The 24,617-nt window shown below is 39.3% G+C and overlaps 1 protein-coding gene across 1 annotated transcript in view; it reads left to right on the top strand.

The window, feature by feature from the left end:
* Nucleotides 1-4,959: 4,959 nt before the first annotated feature.
* Nucleotides 4,960-24,617, top strand: part of LOC105103874 (CD109 antigen-like) — a gene marked incomplete at its 5' end in the record, with an annotated part of 39,386 nt that continues 19,728 nt past the window's right edge. Inside the window, 12 exon segments of the mRNA XM_064486433.1 lie at nt 4,960-5,143; nt 5,830-5,939; nt 8,120-8,350; nt 9,170-9,234; nt 9,236-9,269; nt 9,358-9,420; nt 10,156-10,332; nt 13,009-13,161; nt 18,398-18,472; nt 19,016-19,076; nt 21,553-21,694; nt 22,592-22,706. Of these exon segments, the coding sequence (XP_064342503.1) occupies nt 4,960-5,143; nt 5,830-5,939; nt 8,120-8,350; nt 9,170-9,234; nt 9,236-9,269; nt 9,358-9,420; nt 10,156-10,332; nt 13,009-13,161; nt 18,398-18,472; nt 19,016-19,076; nt 21,553-21,694; nt 22,592-22,706 (1,410 nt within the window).

The following is a 24,617-nucleotide window of genomic DNA, read 5'->3' on the forward strand; positions in this document are numbered from 1 at the left end:
TTTCTAGTAGCAACATCAAAGTTTGCTGATCACAAATCACCATAACAGATATAATAATAATGAAAAAGCTTGAAATATTGTGAGAATTACCAAAACGTATCACAAAGATGCAAAGTAAGCAAATGCTGATAGACTTCCTCCTTGCAGGGTTGCCACAAATCTTCAACTGATTAAAAAACTCAAGTGTCTGTGAAGTGCAATAAAGCAAAGCACATTACAACGGGGTCGACCTGTAGTCCGTTCCCAGTACTTCCTTCCTATCAAAGCTCCTTCCTTCAGGCTTCAGTTGTGCAGGGATAACGTCCACAGTGGTGGCAAAGTAACGTGATTCTGTCCCAGGGCAGCAAGATATTGTGTGTGTATCTAGGTGAGTCACACCTGACACTGCATAGCCGAGGACTTTTCCCCAGAGGCCTGTGGTTAAACATTCCTCCTCCACCCCAGCTTTCATGAGTTCTGAGCCTACCAGTAAGTTTCAGGAGGGTTTGCTTTTATTCAGATTGCAGATATAATTTACAACTTGACAACAGGTTCAGGAAATCTTTTTACTAGCAAGGTCTTTTATCAGCCTCTAGGAATCGGCATAGACCTATTCTGTAAATCCTGCATCCTGGGGAAGATGGAGGTGATGCTGATGACAGTGGCCATCACTGCCTTGTGTCTGTCTAAGCAAAGCACGTCTAACCCCCCTTCAGGCTGATCCTTCCACTTAGGTCTTGGCTTCAGTCTCTTGTCCGGAGAATCCTAGTCCCACTTTCCCTCTCACCTGTGTCTCTGCTGCTTCCGTTTGTTATTTTTAACCTTTTGCTCTTTGGGGGTGGCTTCACTGTGTTTCAACATTTCTATCATTAAAGGAAGCAACCCTCCCTTGACCTTCATGCCTCCTTCAGCCACTGCCCTGTCTCGCCTCCTCCCAGAGTTGCAGCTGCATCTTCCACTTCTTCACATCTCTTCCATCTTTAGCCCCCTCTGTTCTGCCTTTTCCCCTCATCATGCCATTGAGATAAAACCGCTGTCCCCAGGACACAAAGACCTCTTTCTTGCCTAATCTTGGGGGGGCTTTCTTGGGCTTTTACAGCTTTTGCCCCCCTCTGCAGGATCGGACATTGCTGTCCTCTCCCACTTTCCTCCTGATTTTCCTTCTTTCGCTTTGGCCACTCCTTTAAGACTCTTTGCAGGCAACTCCTTTCTGTCCATATTGTAAATGTTTTTGTTCCTTAGAGCTCCACCTCTGGCTCTCTTCTCTTTCTTTTCTTTTTTTTTTCAACATTTCTCAGAGTTTTCTTCTTTGTGGCTAGGGAGTCTGCTATTGTTTATATATTTTGTTGAAACCTAGATCCCGTATCACCAGCCCACATTTCTAGCTTGCCCATTGGATCCTCATGTCTTGCTGCCCACTGGACATTGCCCACTGGATGTCCCACAGTGACTTTAAACCCCAGACCTGGTTTCCTCTACTTCCCTCTCTTGGTGGTCCACACCACCATCTCTTTAGCTGCCCAAGTCAGCTGTACTCACCCGACTCCCTCAACCCCTATAGAGCAAACCGACACCCAGTGCAGGCACGCATCAGGTCCAGCTTTGTCTCCTTAATGTGTCTCAAGTCCATCTTTTCTCCACTGCCGCTTTCTTGATTCAGGCCAATGTCAGCTTTCTCTCCTCGACTGCTGTTGTGGTTTCTTAAAAGTTCTTCCTGGCTCCATTTTCACCCTATTCAATCTTTTCTCTGCTTTGCATCCAGACTTGTTTCCTCTTTTTCTTCTTCTTTTCTCCTCCTCCTCATCCTCGACCCCACTCTTTCTTTTCTTCTTTGACTAAAAGGCCAATCTAATTTTATGGCTCTTTTATATGAACATTTTCAGACCACTGCCCTGAGAGTGAAGTTCAGAACTTTTAGTATATCTTCCAGAGTTCTTTTCTTATTTCTTGTCTTTTGAAACATCTCCCCTAGCCCCTTCTCTACCCTCCCAAATGTTACCTGTGCTTCCAAGAATGCAAAGTGTTTTTTCTGATGGGGCCTTGGCAAAGGCAATTTCAAGGCCTGGCTACTTGCCTTTCGCACTTTCTATCCTGTATCTGTCATAGCACTAAGCACACACAGCTAGTCCACCTCTTTGAGGGTGTGTGTGTGTCATGGTTGCTGCTGCAAGTTGGTACCTAGTATAGTGCCAGGCATGGAGTAGGCTTCCAGTGAATGCTCATTGAAAGGATGAATGGATAAGCAGCGTGACGCCTGAGAGTTCAGTTTTGAGCTGTATGTAGCACAACAAAGGCCTTCATCACCGGTCAAAATCCTGTTACTTTGAGTGAAGCACATTAAGTTGTATGGGCAATAGTTTTGGTCTTGTCACTGAATTAGGGGGTGAGGAGTAGGACTTGAACTCCAGTTGTTCCTTGGATGTACTTGGAAAGATGAGTTCTGTCGTCTTACCACTTGAGTGGCTGTTATTAAGTTATAGATACAATTTTTAAATATTTACTTCATATTAGCTATTACAGTCACCTCTCTGAGTGGATGATAAGCAATTTAGGTCACTGTCTTGCTAGTGTCTATCTGTCCCATCAAGGCATAGTTAGTTAATGTGCAGAGGGTTACTGGCAATTTCCCAGAGAGGGTTACTGCTGTCCTTTTAATTCTGAAATCTTCATTTGAGATGAATGGAAACCTACATTTGTTTATTAGTTCTGATGTGAACATCTGCTCACTATTCTCAGCTCATTAAATAATAGATTCTTTCCCTTCATCATAGTAGGTTTTGAGGGTTGTCAAGAAAATAACGTGGCGTACATCTAGTTATTTACGTAACTCCTGTGGACAGTAGAATTTAAAAAAAAATTAGTTAATTTAAGGTTTATTTAAATGTATTTATTATTTGATAAATTGAGACATTTGCATCCTGCAAATGACATGGCAAAAAAAAAAAAAGGTGAGCAGAAACATGAATTGTAATGATAAGTTCAAGTTTTTTAGGTCTTATTTTGTAAACCTATTGTGATGTGGTTGTTTTTTGAAAAAAAAAAATCCTTGTTTTGTTAATGAAACTATCCCAGAATATCTTTGGTTTGCTTTTTTAAAGGTTGTTGAGCTATTATTTTCTGAATGATTAGTTTATCTCCCCAATTTCCAGATTCTATTTAGGACCATAACTGTCAGTGTCCTTGTTTCTTGATTAGTATAATCAGCTTGGGGCTTGGAAAGCAAAATCTGCTTCACATTCAAGTCAAAATAAAAAATATTTTTGCCTGAGAATACTTTAAATTATGTATAGGTTTTCAAGCTCTCAAGTACAGTATCATGTGATATAAGTTAAAGTATAGTGTTCTGGTGTTCTAGTTATGCATTTGTTTAATCTTTGACAAGATATAAGCACTGTTAGGTTTTGAGGACTCTTGAATGAATGAATGTGATGCTGAAGCTGCTAACCAGGGTTTCTACTAACTTAACTGTTTTTACTTGGAAGGGTGGTATGTTTGAAGATGGTTTGTCTTCTTCTCTTTAATTTGGAATGTGCTGTATTTTACCATTGGTTTTTGAGTTGAGTTGATCCAGATGCAGGGGGGCTATTTCTGTGTTCAACTAATGGATTCAGGAAGCAGGAGTTTACTGTCAGATTTATAGAGCACAAAGTAAAAACAACTTCCACGTTTGGCTTAGCATTTCACAATAGAAATGGAAGGATCCCAGGAAATGCACTGAGAAAAGGCTTTCTGACAGTAAAATGGTCTGCCAAAGATTGTCTCTCCTTCACACCAAAAGACAGTCCCATCATGAGAAAGGATAAAGCTAATACCTAGAATGCAAAGCAGCAGAGATGAGATTTGACTCAAGGAGTTAATGTTGGTGCGATGGATTTAAAAAATTACTCTTTTTTTAAGTTTTTCTGCAAAAAGTGAGTTTTTAATACCCATGAGCACATTTGGTGCCCTGGCGTGTTTAGTCTCATAAATCCAGCTGGTTAATGTTGGAACATGCAGCAGTGGCCATGGTGAATGCAGTTTCAATGAACATTTACAACTTTCTGACTCACAGACATAGAAAACAAACTTGTGGTTACCAGAGGGGAAAGGGGATGGGAAGGGATAAATTGGGAGTTTGCGATTTGCAGATATTAACTACTGTATATAAAACAGATAAACAGCAATGTCCTAATGTATAGCACAGGGAACTATATATATTCAATACCTTGTAATAACCTATAATGAAAGAGAGTATGAAAAGAAATATATATAAGTGAATCATTATGCTGTATACTAGAAATTAGCACAACATTGCAAATCAACTACACTTCAATTAAAAAAAATTCAAAAGCTTCAAAGTCTCCTGGGCATGCAGTTAATGGGCCAATCCAGTTGTTTAGGAAGAAAAGATTTTCATAATCTTTTAAAAATCTTTTGACAAGAAACTGTCACTTCTAGTTATGATCAGATTTTCTCTGGGCTCTCTAGGGGCTGGGCCAAGCATGGGTTATGAACTGTTTTGAGATACTGCAATTGAGAATCTTCCCATTTTGGAGACTTAATTTCAAGGGTTACTATTTATTAAGGACATTCCTGACTATGCTTTCCGTTTAAAAAATGTGTAATAAGAGTATGTTTTTAATGTAATTCTTTCATGTTAAGCCCCATTTATTACTTTCCAGGTATACGTATGGGAAGCCAGTGAAAGGAGATGTCACACTTACATTTTTACCTTTATCCTTTTGGGGTGTGAAAAAAATATTAGAAAAACATTTAAGGTAACTCAAGAATATCTTGCAACTTGTAATCAGGAAAAACTGTAAGTGTACTTTTTCTAGAAAAAAAGATTTGGTACTGAATTAACAAAAGTTGAGTGTAAGCAGCTCAAGATCTTGCTAGCATCAGACAAGTGAGAATGTACGCATTTGTTAAAATAATGAAGATGGAAACAGAGCCATTGTATCATTGTGACTTAGGTTGAGTTTTATTTCTTAGATGTGAATTGCTAAAGTGAAGAATGCAATTGAAATTTTTTTAACCAAACAGATAAATGGCTCTGCAAACTTCTCTTTCAATGAAGAAGAGATGAAAACGGTCATGGATTTTTTGGATGAGCCTCTTGAACACGTGTATCCGTCTCCTGGGCCAGTAGAAGTTTTAGCCACGGTGACAGAATCACTCACAGGTCTGCAGACGTGGAAAAGTGCAGGTAGAGACAATTGTGTGCTGCTGCTCCATCATCTTCCCCATGGTAGCTGGCACGTTCCTGTGAGGCCGTCGCTGTCTAAGGATGCTGTTTAATGCTGATGTTGCCATGACTATTAGTCTAACTCGCAGAATGTGTTCATAATGAAGGGGAGACTTTACTTTCTTTGGAATTCTGTACTTCAGCCATGTGTGATAGGTATTCATAAGCTTTTTTTTCCAACCTGAAAACCACATGGAAAGGGTACATTTTCAGCTGACTAACCATCCTCTTTTCCTTTTTTATATAACATCTTCTGAAATCTCAGTGGTTTCTAGGCAATTTTCTCTTTTAGTAATAAAATAAAGGCTAATTCCTTGGATCTTTCTGTTGCTATTTTAATAGCTTTCACCAATCCCTGAAAGAGTGAAAGGACGATTGTGTCAGTGGCCTGAATGTGTGGGGCACATGTCATTGATGGGGGGGATCAGTAGTGGTGCTCAGAAGGGACCCACAGAGGTCAGAATAGACCTGATGGTCCTCTTAGTGCCAAAGCCAGAGAGGCTCCTGTGTCTTGATATCCTAACCAGTTTGGGAAGTAGCACAGATGGGGAGATTTGGTAGATAGGAGCTGTTGCTTGTAAAGCATTACTTTTACTTTCTAAAAGGTGTAATTTCCCAAACAGGTATCTCAAGAAATGCAAGCTCCAATGTATTTTTCAAGCAACATGATTACATCATCGAATTTTTTTATTATGCTACGGTCTTGAAGCCATCTCTCAACTTCACAGCTGCTGTGAGTTGGTATATTTCTTAATGGTCTAAAGCAGTAAGTTCAGTTTAGTGAAACAGAATGGGAAATGGTATTTTCAGTGCTTTTCAAAAAGTTTAAGCCCAAAGTAGATAACTTTCCCTCTTTAGATACATGAGGCATGTGGAATTGTTTCCAAATGACTCTTATCTACTTTATCCAAAAAGTAGTTTCCAAAAAAATTTTCCTCAAAATATATTTAATAAGCAGTTAAAGTTAGATTCGGATTACAACTATGAAGCTTTGTAAAGGAGTTAGATGCTAGTCAAAAATTTTTAATTTCCATTTGATTTTTATAATGACTAATTTTACTTCTAGCAAAGGTGTAGCATTAAAAATGATCAGCACATCTCTCACTTATTGAGAGAATACTGAATTACCATTTATTACCCGAGTGAATGCTGACCCTGAGCAGGGCATGCTGCTGGGCGGGGCTCTGAGACCTAAGAGGGACCCAGTCCCTCCCCTGGAGTCACAGTGTCTGTGACAGTGATGGGAAAATAGACACACAACTGTGACTCAGGGCACGAAAAGATCCACGTCATGAGTACATTTCTATAGGGATTTAAAACAGGCATTGGCCAACTTTTCCTGCAAAGGGCCAAATGTAAATATTTTTAGCTCTGTGGGCCGTTGGTCTGGGTCACCACCGTGCAGCTCTGACACTGTTGGGTGAAGCAGCCCCTGCAGCTTGGTAGCCAAGTCAGGGTGACTGCTTCTCAACAAACCTTCACAAAGAGACTGGATTTGGCCTCCTTGCCTGGCATAGCTTGCTGACTCCTGTTTTAAAGAAAGGAGGGATCACTGCTTATTGAATAGATGGAGAGAACATTTATAGTTTCCATGTTGGTGTATCTGTGGAGATTTGGGGACAGGGATGTGCTCAGAGAGGGCGTGCGAGCTGTGTTCCCCTTCCTCATACTGTGTTTGCCCTAAGCATCTCTTCCCTTCGGCTCAATATCCTTTTATAATAAACCAGTGATCTAGTCAGTGGGAAGAAAAGTTTTAGAGAGCTCTTGATTTTAATAATCTTATAATTTAGACAGTTGGGAAAGGTAAGTTAAAAACAAAAATGAAAACAACTCAAGGTTGCAAATGACAATTTCCAAATGAATAGAGAGGGAAACAATGAGAGTTCAGGGAGGGAGGGCTGGCTTTGGGATGGGGGTGGGGTCATTCAGGGAGGCTTTCTGGAAGGGGAAGGTTTAGGCTATTTGTGAAAAGATCAGTCGTGTTTTCAGTGTTGGGATGTGTGAGTTGGAGGTGGGGAACAAGATGAGCTGAGACAGACATGAGCACTTTGGTTGGTGAGTTCAGGGTGCATTCAGGTGACAGCCACTGGGACAGGGCAGTGGCAGCAGAGAGCTGGTGTTTCCTGTCCAGGAGGGGTCAGAGGGAAGACAGGAGGTGGAGCTCAGGGAGTTTGCAGAGGATCCTCAGGGTGTCACCTTTTGTTTAGCTTTATGCTCTAGGCAGTGAAGAGCCTAGAGCCTTAATGAATGTGGGAGAGGTGGGACAAAAGCAGTGTCCCTGGGGGACTGGGGGATCTGCGTGTGGGAGGATGGCAGCAGCCTGGGCATGAGGCAGCGAGGAGCCTCCTGGTGAAGGAAGTGGGGGAAGATGTCAGAGACCTACAAGACTTGGTGCTTATTGGGTGTGAAAAGTGGGAAGAGGGGAAATTTAGAGATGTTAAGTCTGGCCAAATTGTGGTGTGAGCGAAGATAGGCAGGGCAAGATGGTTTTTCAGTTTTAGATGTATTGAATTTGAGATGTCAGGGATATACAAGCAGAAGTTTCCTGCAGCGGTTTGGAGGTGTGGAGTGTCAACTCCAGAGCCAGGTCAGGAGTGCTGAGATCTTTGGGGATAAATGATAATGAAGCTTGACAATTTCTCACATTTAGGGAGAGGAAAGGGGAACCAGAAAGTCATTGCGAAGATGTAGACAGAGGGGTGTAAGTGAAGGAGGTTATTGTAGAGCCATGGAAGGCAAAAGAAGCCATAATATCAAGAAGGGAGTGGTCAGTGGAGTTGGATGCCGCCTTAGAGAGACCACTTAAACTGGAAGTTAGGGTGCAACCAGTGATTTTTGAGAGTTCGGTTTCATGAGAACAGCACAGATGGGGACTGGATCCAATGATTTTAAAATGTTTCCTTTTGACCTTAGGTGAAGGTAACCCGTTCTGATGGCCATCAACTGACTCCTGAAGAAAGAAGCAATCATGTAGTCATAACGGCGACACAGAGAATCTATACTGAGAAACTATACTGGAGCAGATGGGACAGGACAGATCAGGAAATAGGGACTGTCCAGGTCACAAATCATACTGTCCCGCAAAATGGAATCTTCAAGATTGAATTCCGAATCCTGGACGATTGCAGTGAGCTGCAATTGAAGGTGCCATCCGTTTTCCATCATTATGTTACTGCAACAGCAGCATTCAAATTGTCTTGTGCTAGGCACTCGGTCTGTTGGGAGGTCAAAGTGCACAGGAAGTGGACACATACTTTTATTGAAAAGAACAGGGGAAACGGTTAAAAGTGATTTAATGACAGTGGCTGAGAGTGAGACCGAAGGCATCCTTGTAAATTCATTTTGAAGAGCACAGCAAAATAGAGATCTGAAGGCAGGGTGGAGAAGCTCCCCAGACTCCCAGTCTAGATGATTTTCAATCATGTGAAATTGTATTTTGGCAGGAGCTGAAATGAAAAGGGAAAAAATATTTTTTGGCGCTTATACTCCTATGCTGGTCTGAGACTCCCCAACCATTTCTGCTACTTTTCTGGTGGTCACTTGGCCCTGCCACAGCTGTGGCTTTGAGTTTTACTCTCACCAGTGGAGGACTGAGTGAGCCAGTGTGACTTCTTGCTTGTAGATGAGCTCTGTGTTGTGGGGAGAGGGAAGGATTCCTTTTTCACCTTGTCCTCTCTCCTCAGAGTGTGCTTCCTGGTACTAAGCCTTTGTTTCTGAAATAAGTTAGGACTGTGTTTTTTGCCTTTTACTTGATGCTGATGAAGACCATCTGACATGGCTTACATCTCTCACTTTGTTTATAGTATAAGCTGTAAAATGATGAAGATCCAATGTCTGGGGACTGTGTCTTGCATGAAAGAAGAGTGAAAGTGAATTTGCCTTTCCATGATTGTTTAGCAGGTAACATTTTCTCCAAGGGTTTGTAAAGATGAAAGTTTATGGCTCCCCTGTCTTTTGTTCTAGGCCTGTTTTCTGGATAGTGTGGATAGTATCGCAGTTCACGGCATGTTTAAATCTCCTAGCAAAACACATCCAGCTAAAAACAAGAGATGAAAATATAAAGGTAATGCTTACAGTCACTTGATAATGACAATGTAATTGGGCTGTCTTGCCATTGACATGTGTGTATTAATTAAGTGCTTTTTTTCTAGGTGGGATCACCTTTTGAGTTGGTGGTTAGTGGCAACAAGCAATTGAAGGAGGTAAGCTATATGGTAATCTCTTATAGAATCTAAATTTATAATCTATTACAGAATATTCTCAAGTAATGTCTACCTGATATCTAAACTAAACTGACTGCTTTTTAAAATTCAGCCTAACACCTTGTTAGCCTCTTTTTTGTATTGAAATCAAACTATGTTTTTTGCTTTCTTCACCTACATTTGCATTTTCAGTTTAAGATGGATAGTGAAATCTTGCATTATGTGTAAAATTTAAATTTCTGTGAGATAAGACACACACATACATTGTGGAAAATTATAGAATAGAAGAAAAACAGAGGGGAAGGTATAGCTCAAGTGGTAGAGTGCATGCTTTCCATGCACAAGGTCCTGGGTTCAATCCCCAGCACCTTCTCTAAAAATAAATAAATAAATCTAATTACCTCCTCCCCAAATAATAATTAAAACAATTAAAAAAAAAAGAAAAACAAAAAATAAAAATTACTACTCTCCCAATGGTGCTCTGCATTCCTTCCACTTAGATTCTTGACTGTCAAGCTGCTGCTGCCTCAGTTATTTTTATTGTTTTATTTTATCCTTTTGTAATTACCAGCTTATACTCTCTGTGTTGCTCAGGGAGGTTTTTGGGGTTTTTTTGTATTCAAAAAAGATTTGAAGTAGGTTTAAGTGAAGGATTTGTGTATATGCACAAAATTATGATCAGTCAGCTGCCCTTGAGATTGTCACTCGCTTTAGCATAAAATGAGACTCATCTACTGTTCTTTTCAGGTGGTGTCCAGGGGACAGTTGGTGGCTGTAGGCAAGCAAAATTCAACAGCCTTCTCCTTAACACCAGAAAATTCTTGGGCTCCAAAAGCCTGCATCATTGTGTATTACATTGAAGATGATGGGGAAATTATAAATGATGTTCTCAGAATTCCTGTTCAGCTTGTTTTTAAAAATAAGGTAAGATTTGCGGTAATGATGTTTAAAAAGAAAACTTCCTATTAGTGAAATCTGAGAAATGTAATCCTTCTTTAGAAAAGTACCATTAAACTAAATTTTTAGAAATTTATATTCATTTCTAGAATTATGGATAAACCTCTTCATATTTAATTATTATATATACCTTCTTCACATATGGAATTATTGGACACTGTGAGTCTTCTTTGTAAGTTATGATTCTTGGCTTTAGACTTAAATGCAAATCCATGGAGCTCTTTCAGGATTTCCCAAACGGTGGTGTCAGTGTTGTGTTGCATGGAACTCCAGTGGCAATCTAGAGTCTATGTGGTGTTGACACTGGTGTGGGAGTGAAGTGAAGGAGGGAGTGAGTCCATCTGCAGTGAGGTGTGGAAGCAGAGCTGGGCTTTCATTTATTCATTTCATCAGCCTGGAAACAAACACAGGACAAATTTACAGTGAGCCTGACTACTTTGCATGTGGAGATCCATGTGGAATTTGGTCTCCAAATGCAGCAGTGACTTTTATAACCTAAGGTGTATAGCTTGTGTAGGAAACCCCTTTAGGCCCCAGCTCTGAGAAGTCACCATTGCAAGACTAACTCGTGGAGTTGAATGATCTCATTCATATTAAACTGAGCCATCATTCTCACTAAAAGCTGCTGCCTTCTCAGGAGCGCTGAAGCGAAATAATCATTATTTTAAGGTAGTGATTGCAGAATGTAGTTCTTTTGATAGCGTTTTTCCCCTTAATTCATTAAAATTTTGAGAAGTAGCAGTCACCATCCATGCCTTCTTTTATTGAGAACTGTCACATCTAACTTTGATTATCAAAATATAATACAAATTTTCTCTTATGAAAATAATTTTGTAAAAGACAATGCTATACTCTGTTAGTTTCAGAGCACTATTTTTGACTTCTAGTGACTCCATTAATCCCCTGATAAAGGTGAATTTTAAAGTAGGAGTAAGGCTTAAATATGGAGTATGGAGGCACAGATCTCTGAACGTGAGACCCGGTTCTAAAAAAAAGTTGCAGTGTAAAAGGTCTTCTGCTTTGAGGAAGCAGAGTGTGTAAATAACATACTTCCAAGGAATGTCTTAGGTCTGAGGGATAAGAAATTAGTTTCAGTAGTGTTTGCAAAGATAACTCTTCCTCTAATTTTTATATGATCATGTTTACCATGTTTTACTCCCAAAGGAATTATGTATTTGGAAATAAAATATGTTTAAGCACGAGAAAATTAGTGAATCTTTGTGGATGTTCAGTAGTGGCTGGGATCAGTGAATGAAATGTGGAAGGGGCATGGGATGTAAGTTTAGAAGTCATCCACACAGAAGTGCAGGTTGGAGCCATGGGGTCCCTGAAGTGCAGAGTAAAGAGTGAGAAGTTCAAGGTCTGAAGATGATGGTCCCCCTGTCCGCTCCGCCCTTATTTGAGGTGTAAGCGAAGAAAAGTAAACCAGGGGTACAGTGGCTCAAGAGGCATATCAAAGAAAAATGACATCGGACAAGTTCAACAGGCATGGGAAGACTTTATTCAAGACAGTTGCAGCAGAGGAGCGAGACTGAACTCAACTCCACTGAAACTGAAGGCAGGAGGGGTTTTAGGCTCTGGGGTGAATTCATGGAAAAGAATTGGAGGACACTGGGGCCGAGCTGTCAGTGTGATTAGACTATGTGTTTCTCAGCTGGCATTTGAACATTATGCTCCTCTGGGCTCATAAAGCCTGGGAGATCCATCAGGGTTCTTTCTGGATGATCACACTTCGAAAGGATGGCTCCCAGGTCCTTGAGAATGACATGTCTGCTTGTCAAACTGGCAGGAGGCTGGGTAAAGATTTACACCTCAAAGGGCAGAGAAAAAATTTACAACTGCAGGCTTTCTACTCAGGGACTTAGCCACAGGAAGAAGCTGTCTAAAGTTCAGGTAAGCTGAAGGGAACATTTAAAGCCATCTTGGTCAGGTTGTAAGGTCTCTGGGGCAGTGGAATGTCAAAACTGAGCTGGACAGGATGAACGTTCCTAATAGGAAGAGGCCTCATGACATAGCCATTCAGTTCAGCTGTGATGAGAGGATTGACGCACTTGAAGAAGCCGGAGGACCTCAGCACTGTGCTTTGCTGAGTGTAATGACAGAAGCAGCCTTGGAGACAGAGCATGGGGCCTGCCTGGGGTCTGGTCTGAACATCTCCTCCCTTGGAAAGACACCCCACCCCAGCCCAGGCAGTTCTGTGAGTCCCCAGTGCTCTCACCTGCATGCACTCACTTCTGAGTCCAGGTGGCCAATGTGCAGACGTCTGCAGTGTCTTTCATCCTCCCTGTCCCCTCTCCTGGATACTGGCCCTCCCCAGCTAAGCCAGACACTATCTTCTCTTCAGCACTGGCTGCAGGCGGGGTGAGAGATGGAAAAAGGGAAGGAGAAAGGTAGAGAAAGGAAGGAAAATTCAGATTTTTGCCACCGTGAGAGGTTCCTTGACTTGCAAACACTGGGAGCAAAGTTTCTTTTTACTCCTTTCCCTAGAGATGGCTTATGTTTGGCTTTAGAATGGTCCCCGAGCCAAGGCAAATGTAGAATCTTTGCTAGATTTTGTCATTGATCTGCTATGGATAAGATATGTAAGAAATGTGTTTTAAAAAAAAAGTACAATATATCAGTCCTGTTTTCTCCCTTTCTCAGATACAGCTGTTTTGGAGTAAAGCTAATGCTGAACCATCTGAGAAAGTCTCTCTGCGGATCTCTGTGACACAGCCAGGCTCAGCAGTCGGGATTGTAGCTGTCGACAAAAGTGTGAATCTGCTGAATGTCTCAAATGATATCACAATGGAAAATGTGAGTTTAGCTTTTTTTGTTCTTACAAAAATACATGTTAAAAGAGAAGAAAACTTTATTGCATTACCTCAAGTATCTAAAGTAAATTTCATGAGATCCTTTTCAAGTATAAGTCAGTAACCAGTGAAGCTTTGGGATGAAAAGGATCTGCGTTCCAGTTGTTATGGAGACAAAAGGCTGTTGTGGGCAGGTGTGTTTACTGTCCTCCATGCGAAATGCCACCTCGAGTTTTCCCTCATTTTCATACTGTATTTTAATTGAAAACTCTTGAGAAAATACTAGGAAATAAACCTGTGCAATTCTGAATGACACTGAAGAGAGCTCTTAGTTTTGAGGTACTTTCTATTTTGGTTGTACAGAATGGTTGTAAATAACTACAATCCCTGTTGAATCAGGAATTTGCTGTATATTGAAGGAGTAAAATCATGTTCGTCTGCAGAAAATGTACAGACCAAGAAACGTGAACATCTAGTGTCACATTAGCTGATCCCCACTCACTAGTCATTTCATTTCTAGTTGTGGATCCTTGATAAAGCCACGTAACCATTGTCAGTTGAAACCTATGGCCACTGATGGATTTAAGCACAGTGATTAACAACATGTCAGGAAGAGAAATATATATGTTTAGGCTAATTTGGTCATCCTGTTGTAAAAGCAGTTCACCTGGAAAATAATTAGACATATTTCCTCAGTTCTATCCACTTAATTTTTCTTAAACTCCTTAAAAACCAATTGGTCACTTTTTTTCTCTTGACTTCACTTAAGAGAAGTGAATTCACATTATTCTAAAAAGTCTGTGGCATTTTGCATTTGATTTAACTGAATATAGTATCTCTCATTTTACAACATTTTACAAATATCTTAATAAATAATAATATTTCACTTTTTCTCTATATATGTGTATACACACAGACACACACACACACACACACGTGCTCTCTCAGTGTCTCTGTCTTCATATCTTGCTATACATTTACATTGAATTTTGTCAGATACTAAGATTGCTATTCCAGCTTTCTTTTGATTCACACTTGACTGGCATATGTTTCCATCTTTTTATTTTCAATCTTTTGTAAGTTTTTGTTTTAAGTATACCTTGTAGGTAGCATATTATTTTATTTTGCTTTTTAAAAATCTAATCTGATAGTATCCTTTAATAAGCTTATTTAACCCATTTACGAGTATAGTAATTCTTGTTGTAATTAGGACTTATTTCTGCTTTTTTATTTCATATTTATAAATTTAGACTACTCTCTTTTCATTTCTTTTTAGTCTTCTTCTTTCCATGATTTGGAAGTTATACATTCTATTTTTGTCCCCATTAAAGATGCCCTTAACTCATGAACTGTGCACATATTTATTTATCTATGTTGATTTCTTAAGGTTATCAGTATTTGTGCTTCATGTGGCAAGACAAATGATTTAGTGTGTTCTCATATTCTTGTCTCTCCCCTGTCTCCACCTCCTTCCCCAGCCCTGGCCATGTCATGTTGCTCTTGTGCAGAACTCTAGTTCTGTGTCACGATGGCTTGCCCTTTCAATCTGGGCTCTCCCTTTATTTTTTAATTCTAGAAATTTGCATCCATTCTTTCCTCCTATATTTTCTCTTCTCTGTTTGACTTCTCTCTTTTTCTGGGGCTCTTGTTATTCAGAGTTTGGTACTTTTACTTCCTTTCTCCGTATCTCTTACCTTTTTGTTTTATGTTTTTTTAATCTCTTTTTGAATTTCTTTGGGAGAGTTCCTCAGCTGACTGTTTCTGCTCACTGATCAGTCACCGTCTCTGTCTGTCTTACTTTGATAGATGTCCTACTTTTATGTCAGCTATTATATTTTTAGTACCTGTCATTTTCATTTGGTAGTTATCTTTTGTTGTTTCATGTTGCTAATATTTTCCTATCTTATGTATATTTAGTAGGTTTATTTTAAATTCTTGAGTGGCCTTCAGTATTTTGCTTCACATGCTGTGTGTTGTCCAGTTGAATGTCTTTTATGGAAATTATACTCTTTGGATGTCTAGTTAATTGGCAGCTACTCTGATAATGTCTGTTGGGGAAGGCTGGACACCAGGCTCCAATCGGTATCATTCTTGTGAGTTTAAAGAGAGGGGAGGGGTTGAGCTTCAGGGACGAGAGAACTACTCTTGCGCCTCCCTGTGTGCTGCACTCAGTGGTTCCCTTTTAAACTCTTAGGGAAAAACAGCCCAGGAGGAGGCAGTCTCCTGAGGTGATGACTCACCAGCTCTGAGGCGTTGGTGGAGGAGAGGAGAGAGAGAGAGTGCTCGAGGGCTAGGGATATATCCAGACACCTGTTCTTTTGATTTCTCACACCAGAGGGGCAGAGCTGCTGACCTGGAATTATCCTGGCCACACCGCCTGCCTGCTGCTGGCTGGTGTTGGCTGTGAAATTGCAAGAAGTGATTGTCCTGAGGCCGACCCCTGAAGAGAAGCAGGAGCAGAATTTAAAAATCTTCCTTCAGCCTGGCATCTGACTGCTGCCTCTGGTGGCCGCCTGCCACCCCCTTCCTCCAATACCCCACTTCAAGATACCCTTCCCTCTTCTTGGGGTCTTCTCGTTCTGCTCTTCTGGGTTTCTTGCTTGCTTTTCTTGTTTGTCCAGAGTTGGCTTTCCAGGAGGGAATCAGGAGCCTATTATAATAGACCATTCTGGCTGCTTCTTAAATTTGTATGCCTCTTGAGTCCCTTGGAATCATTTACGTGTCCTCGATGTTCCAGGACAAATTTTCAGAGCCCGGCCTTCCCCTGCCGCCGCTTTGGCAGTGCCTGTTTACTGAGCCAGTGAGGAAAGGAGGACTTGATTCTGCAGGAGATGCTTCTTCCTCAACAGTCCTGTCACTTCACTCCCGAGTGTCAGCAGAGGCCGTCGGGCACCCGCGGGTGCTCTGTGGCAGAGCTGGAGTCCCAGAGCTGAAACCGTCCCCTCCGGCACGCCTGGCGCTGGCTCCCTTGTCTGCAGTTGGGCTCACTGCATTTGCTGGCTTGTTGAGATATTATGAACTTTTCTGTTTTCTGTTGTTTTCTTCTTGGTGCCTGTTCTGGCACCGTGTTTACTTACCATAGATGTAGGAGTGGTTATTGTTAGCATAGCAGAACCAGTGGTTTGGCTGTTTAATTTTCAACTTGATGAGTTTTGTAAACTTTGAATCCTTCATGATTTTTATTCTGGCATTTTCTTGATTAGTTTGTTATGCTGCTAATGTAAATCAGGGAAACATATCAAAATAGTTACACCAAAGGGTATAATATCTTAAAATGTTTATCACAGCAGACATATACAATGTAAGATATTCCATTTTAACCATTTTTAAAAATGCAATTCAGTGGCGTTAATGACCATTCATAATGTTGTACAACCGTCATGACTGTGTATTTCCAGAACTTCTCATCACTCTAAACAGAGACTCAGTGACCAGGAAGCACTGACTCCCAAATCCTCCACTTCCCTTAGCAACCCTGGTCACCGCTAATCTACGTCTGTGCTGGTGAATGTGCCTCTTGTGGAGAAGTCCTTTATGTGTAATCATACAGTATTTGTCCTTTTGTGACTGCCTGATTTCACTTAGTATAATATTTTCAAGATTCATCTGTAGTGTAGCATATTTCAGAACTTTCTTTTTATGGCTGAATAATATTCCATTGTGTAAATAGGACACATTTTGTTTGTTCTAGTGATGGACACCTAGGTTGTTGCTGTCCTTTGGCTCTTGGGACTAATGCTGCTGGGCACGTTGATGTACAAATACCTCCTTGAGTCCCTGTTTTCAGTTCTTTGGGGTGGAATTGCTGAGTCATATTCTAATTCTGTTTTTGTGCCAATTTTATTCACTCTTTTAGCCTATTTTACTCACTCTAGCTAGCAGTGAGTACTGTTCTTTAAAAAACAGCATTGTTTGCTAGAGACACTGTGGAGAAAAGGGAACCGTCCTACACTTTTGGTGGGAATGTAGTTTGGTGCAGCCATTATGGAAAACCATATGGGGATTCCTCAAAAGACTGAAAATAGACTTACCCTAAGATCCAGCAATCCCATTCCTGGGCATATACCCAGAGAGAACTCTGGTTTGAAAAGACACCTGCACCCTACTGTTCATAGCAGCACTATTTACAATAGCCAAGACATGGAAACAACCTAAGTGTCCATTGACAGATGACTGGATAAAGAAGTTATGGTGTATATATATATGGAGAGAGAGAGAGAGAGAAATACTACTCAACTATAAAAAAAGAATAAAATAATGCCATTTGCAGCAACATGGATGGACCTGGAGATACTAAGTGATGTAAACAGAAAAAGAAAGAAAAATACCATATGGTATCACTTATATGTAGAATCTAAAAAAAAAATAAAAGGCACAAATGAACTTATTTACAAAACAGAGACAGACTTACAGACATAGAAAACAAACTTGGTTATGGGGGGAAATGGAGGTGGGGAGTTAATTTGGGAGCTCAGGGTTTGTAGATACTAAACTACTGTGTATAAAACGGATGAACAACAAGGTCCTACTGTATAGCACAAGAACTGTATTCAATACTTTGTAATGACTTGTAATGAAAAAGCATATGAAAAGGAATATATATAAGTATATAAAAATGAGTCACTATACTGTATACAGAAATTAGCACAATGTTGCAAATCAACTATACATCACTTAAAAACAGAAAACTGAATGAAACTGCGTTGCTAATGTGACACATGCAAATATCTCATTATTGAAAAGGTATCTCATTGATGTAATTTGCATCACTTTGATTATCGGAGGTAGAATTTTTTCTGCTTACTAACAATATGCATTTCCTCTTTAGTGAGTTTTCTTTATGTGTTATTTTAAAGAATTTAGTTAACTGATGTTTGTCAGAATTTTTATTAACCATCAAATTTAACCCATTTATCTTTTCCCAAAGTATGAGTCATTTTTAATGCTGATCTCTACGTGTTGGTCTTGCCAGATAGTGACATATAAGTTTCCCCCTGAGCAAAACTCAATCTCACACTTCTTAGGAACTCTGGATTACTGAATAGAATAAAATTAAGTTTAAATAAGTGTAATTTTGGCTGATTGAATTATAAACATGGCATTATTCCTCCATTTGTTTCATTTTCAAGTTTGATAAGCATGTGGGCTGTCTCTTATCTAAGTTACATGTAAGAAATGTTGCAGAGACAAAACATGTTTATATGAGTCCATTCATTCCATGTATTTTGTCTTCTCCTTAGGTGGCCCATGAATTCGAACTTTATAACACAGACTACTATTTAGGGATGTTTATGAATTCTTTTGCAGTCTTTCAGGTATGTTTAGTTTGCTATATCACTTAAAAAGATACTAATATATTTTTATTGTTGCCGACAGTTTCAGAATTAATGATTTCAGTTATGGTATGTTAACTCTTTATTACATATATTGCTGAAGTGCAGTGTGTTATGTAAGTGTAATTTGAGGTGGAAAGATAATCACCCTTCTGGTTTTAAAAGCAAATGAAAAATTCACTGTTAGAGAAATAATGGAATTGTCATTGAATGAATAATTTCTTTTTTTAATACCACTTTTGTTGACTTTGAAATGGCTGTTTCTGCTTGTGTGAGAGAGAGAGAGAGTGTGTGTGTGTGTGTGTGTGCATATGTGTATGTGTGTCTGGGTATGAGAGAATGTATGCTCATATGTGTGCCTAAACTCTCAAAACTGAGCAATAGTTAAAAAAAAAGGGGGGAAATACTTTCACATTTTGCACAAAAACAAGTGAACAAGAGTGAGTTAAGAATATGGGTGACTATGATAATTTAGAGAACATTTAAACTTTTATTTTAAAAGAAAATTAAAATTATTCTTTCTAGGAGTGTAGCCTCTGGATATTGACAGATGCAAACCTTGCAAAGGGTGACATTGATGGTGTTTGTAAGTCAAACCTGGCAATGTGACTTAAAGTCTTTAGGTCTTTCATCTCAGGTATTAAAGTTACTTATGCAGGTGTGAGTACTTCCTGGTTGAACATGGATGCTGTGATTTTCACTTTCTGTTCTTGGATCCTACAGTATGTGCAGTTTACTGTACTTGGAAGTACATCTGGGCCATGACGTAGAGTGTTTTTGGCTCCTGTCTAGATCTTTGTAATGAATGCTTTCCATGTGCTGCCTGTTATTTCTTGACATGGTTGTATTTTTGGACCTATTGGAAGATCCTTTGCCTCCAATTTGTATTACAAACTGTGCTGTTATTTTCGAATTAGACACAACACACACTGAGTTCCTCCTGGACGGGGTCACATTTGTACATCCTAGTTCCCTAGATTGGTAAGTGGAGATGACCACCCAGCTAACAATAGTAAATGTGCTTTTAGGAAGAAGTCATGCAAAGTTTTGACTGAAGGAAATGTATCAATGAGAAAGGTTAATTCTAGAAGTTGTTCTCTTTTCTTTTAGGTAAAATTATATGAATATCATCTTGAAAGGCTCTAGAACTGTATATTCTTGCCTCCTTTGTCAAAGCTTAGTTGACCAAAAGTTTGTGGGTTCATTTCTGGGCTCTCTATTCTGTTCCATTGGTCTATATGTCTGTTTTTGTACCAGTACCATGCTGTCTTGATGACTGTAGCTCTATAGTATTGCTTGAAGTCTGGGAGAGTTATTCCTCCAGCCTTTCTTTCTCTTCAGTAATGCTTTGGCAATTCTAGGTCTTTTGATGGTTCCATATAAATTTTATTATGATTTGTTCTAGTTCTGTGAAGTATGCCCTGGGTAATTTGATAGGGATTTCATTAAATCTGTAGATTGCCTTGGGCAGTGTGACCATTTTAACAATATTGATTCTTCAAATCCAAGAGCATGGGATATCTTTCCATTTTTTAAAGTCTTCTTTAATTTCCTTCATCAATGTAAATACTTCTAGCTTTGAATTCTGGTTTTATGACCCTGAGAAAATCCATTAAGCTCTCTAAACCTCAGGTATCCCCCTGATGTGTAGGATTAATAATATTAACCTGTGTTACACGCTTGTTATGAGGTTAAATCCAAAAGCGTGTAAAATGCCCAGCATGTTGGACACTTAAAAGTCTGCAGTTACCTGTTATTTTATCCCTCAGATCCAGTTTTTTCATTCATTATTCAGTAGGTGATGATTTTAATTGCATACCTAACATTAGAAGGCATTGGGGATTCCAGCTTGGTCTAGTGGGGCAAACCAACACACAATTAGAAGAGTGTGTGGAAGTACACTGTGCCGTGGGCCCACACAGAGGTCTTCCAACCAAGTGGCAGAGCAGTGTTGTCTCTCAATACTGTCCTTCCTCTCCTCTGCTTGGCTTCAGCCCCTTACCAGCGCGTCTCCTTGGACACTGCAGCAGCCTCCTGACTACTCCTGCCTCCATTTCCCCCAGCTTTAACTCACTGTTCACACTGAGCCAGAGCTATCATTACAGAACGTGGGTTAGATCATGCATCTAATTTATTTTAAAACCTTCAATAGGTCATCATCGCTTAAAGGAGCAAGCCCAGATCCTTCAGCATGGGATATTTGATAATTTAAAATCTGGACCCACCATTCTTAATCTTCTCATTTTATGTCACTCTTACCTGGACATGCCTTTGTACTTAGCTTACTTGTATTCCCTCTTGTATGGGATACTCTTTATCTGGAGATGTAAGGAAAATAGAATGCAAAAAAAAATGCAAAATGGATGTTTCCCCAGCCATGCTCTTTGCATCATTCAGATTCTGCGTAAAATTAGCTGTTTGCTGCATGGTAGACGTTTAGCCTGTGTGTTAGCACTAGTATAATGCATTTGTCTGTCTCTCCATGGACAGTAGGTGGAGCACAGTGCATTCATCTTTGTATCTTTGGTACCTTCTACAGTATAATTTTTTAAATTTTATTTGGAAATAATTTTAGAATCAGAGAAAAGTTGAAAGACTAGAAATAGGTGATCCAGTGTCTGTATGTCAATATGTCTTTTTCTTATATATAAGAAAGAAGCTAATAAACTGGATGATTGGAGCAACTTATGGCTGGTGTAGCCAGAGGTGATCAGCATGAAGAATCTAGAAAGAGGAGAATAGAAAAATTGGAGGCAGCTTTAAAAATGAGATTTAACTTATTATTTAGCAACTGAACTGTAGGTCATTTTTTAGGTATTGGATGTAGGGGCATCGAGCAGTTTTTATTTTTATTTTTGGCTCTGACTCTGCCATAAGTGGCCACATGGGCTGGGATAAATCACATGACTTCTCTGGGTCTGTAAAGTGAGTAAAATGAGAGGATTGGACGAGACAAACTCTAAAGGCCCCGTCAGCTGAGACATGCTGTGATTCTGTGGACTGAGCTTACGATCATTCTCCACTTGGACTTTTTCCTAACACTTGTCAATGTTTATTTTTAGATGATGGTATAGATCCGGTCCAGTTTTTGGAGAAACAGGAAGGATATTTGGTCAATTTTCATGACTCTTCTTCAGGTAGCAGTCCACGTGTCAGAAAGCATTTTCCAGAGACCTGGATTTGGCTAGACACCAACATGGGGTAAAAATTTACAGAGTTCTTTGCCCATATATATTTTGTTTGATCTTAGTTTTAAGGAGTATTGCCCTCTTTCTAATATTTAAGTACAAACATAGGATGACTAAGATCTAAGTAGACCAAGAGGTTTTTGTTTTTTTTAAATGATGTCTGTTGTATCTAAATATAGCATTTAATAAAGCTGCATGGAAATTGTAGCAATGAGAGTATTATCAAGGGAAAGATAGGCCTTTTTCTAATGAAGGGTGATTTTAACTTCCCTGAAGTCTCATGGTTCTCACTGGGGAAAGGTTACTAAAAGTACTTTTATTGCTTTCAGGTGGGAAGCACCCATGCTTACTTCCTCTGCCTTGTGGCTCCTCATAAAACATCCCCGTGAGCCACAGGAAGAAGGGATGTGGACGCTGGAAGGAATTCAGCTTAGCTGACAAACCCTGTGCTGCCTGGTGTGATACATAAGCCAGTACATCATGATGTCTACACATTCTGTTTATAGTCAGCCACTTATGGAAACTAGAAGTAAGACACAAGTCAAAAAACCAAATAACAGTGCTGACTGGGATACAGAGGGAGACTTCAATGCTTATTGAGAGAAACAAATGGGAGTTCAATTTGGAAAAAAATATATTTGTTATCTATACAAAGTTTATGAAATGGTATTTGTTCTGAAGATACAAACATTATAGAGAGATTTTATTGGAATATGGATCAATAAGCAGTGTTATAACCTGTTCCTTGAGAACTTGAGATCTACTGTTTTATATTTAATCTTTAAAAAGTTTAGAAATGTAAATGATTTGGAAAATTAAAATTCTTCCAAAAAAATGATTTAGATTATGTTGACTTATTTTGAAATGTCAGTTCTTGATTTTGTGGTTTTTATGTTTATCTTGACTCCATTTCCAGGATTTATCAAGAATTTGAAGTTACTGTACCTGATTCTATCACTTCTTGGGTTGCAACTGCGTTTGTGATCTCTGAGGATTTAGGTCTTGGACTGACAACTGCTCCAGTGGAGGTAGTCTATTGAAGGGCTGCTTTTAAATGTTATGGTGCCACGAAGCGAGACAAGTGTCTACTCCTCAAAGGATTTAAAAAAAATGGTTGCTTATGATGTTGGTCACAATTTAGAGATGCCTTGGCATTTTCTTTTTGTTTTTCATCTGTTTGACCTTTTAGAATTTGAGCTGTATTAAACTGCTAAATGTGCTAGATGTGTATTAGGATTTGGATAGAAAGTTTATTATTACTGAGTCCAGCCACTTCCAAAGGCCAGAAGGTAGAGAATATTTCCATGTCCCTCTTTAAGGATGAGCTGAACTTCTTAAAATGTCCCCTTGCAAACATACCTTCACATCTCTTTGGTCAAATTCCATCCCTTGTTGCTTCCTAAACTGGTTACTGACAAGAGGAAAGTAATGACCATGATTGGTCTTAGACCAATAGCTTTCACCTCAGTCATACCTGAATCTGGCTTTTTGTAACAGATATTTTGTTTTGCCTCTCTACTGTCCAAAATGAAATACAATACAATACAATATACCTATATAGTCAGAAAATACAATATGCCTATATACTCAATGTAAAAAAATACAGAAAATACAATATACCTATGTACTCAATGTAAAAAAAAAATCAAATGCCCTAAGTAAAATACTAAGGAAAACTAAAAGGAATGTATAATAAGACAATACACATTTCAGTATGTAAATGACCAGGCATAGTTTCACCAGAAGGCATAGTAATATTTAAATATTTACTCCATGCATAGAATCACCTTGTATGTAACAGCTGCAAATGCAGTTCAATATACACATATTGTTTTAGCAACTCAAACACCTTGAGTGGTGCTGCCTGTGGTGATGTAAAATTTGAAACTGTGAACAACTTTTGGTAACTTACAAACAAAACAAAGTGTAGTCTCTCAATTTAGAAAATAGTTGTATTCATGAAAAAGTCAGTGTGTATTGACAAATGCTTTGGGTTTATGTGTAAATTGGAATTAGGTTATAAGCCCTGGTCATTCTGAGCAGGTATTTAACATGAATGACTGAACGGACATTCAAGAATCATGAGGGACATCATGGGCATATATCCAGAGGGGACTTTAATTCAAAAAAATAAATGGATCCCAGTGTTCATAGCAGCATGATTTACAGTAGCCAAGACATGGAAACAACCTAAATTTCCATCAACAGATGACTGGGTAAAGAAGTTTTGGTATATTTATACACTGGAATACTACTCAGCCATAAAAAAGGATAAAATAATGCTTGTTGCAGCAACATGGATGGACCTGGAGACTGTCATTCTAAGTGAAGTAAGCCAGAAAGAGAAAGAAAAATACCATATAATATCACTTATATGTGGAATCTGAGATAAAGACAAATGAACTTATTTATAAAATAGAAAGGGATTCACAGACTTAGAAAACAAACTTATGGTTACCGGGGGAAAGGGAGTAGGGAGGGATAAATTGGGAGTTCAAGATTTGCAGATACTAAGTATTATATATAAAATAGATAAACAACAAGTTTATACTGTACAGCACAGGGAACTATATTCAGTATCTTGTAGTCACCTATAGTGAAAAAGAATATGAAAACGAATCTACGTATGTATATGTATGAACTATTATGCTGTACACCAGAAATTGACACATTGTCAACTGACTGTACTTCAATTAAATAAAAAGAATCATGAGGAACACGGGACAGTTCTTCATTATCTGGAACTGTCCTAAGCATGCAGATCCTCACCCACAAATCACCAACAGTATCCTACTGTGAAATCTACAACACTCCCACAAATGTCCAGATAAACCTTCAAGAGGGAAATTCCACTGCCAGTGAGAACCGTTGGCCTGCACAAATCCAGGTTTATCCTCAGAGGCAGGGGAGGGGTTCAGATTTCCCTGCAGGACCTGGCC

Source organism: Camelus dromedarius, chromosome 6 (assembly GCF_036321535.1).
Source record: "Camelus dromedarius isolate mCamDro1 chromosome 6, mCamDro1.pat, whole genome shotgun sequence".
NCBI lineage: Eukaryota > Metazoa > Chordata > Mammalia > Artiodactyla > Camelidae > Camelus > Camelus dromedarius.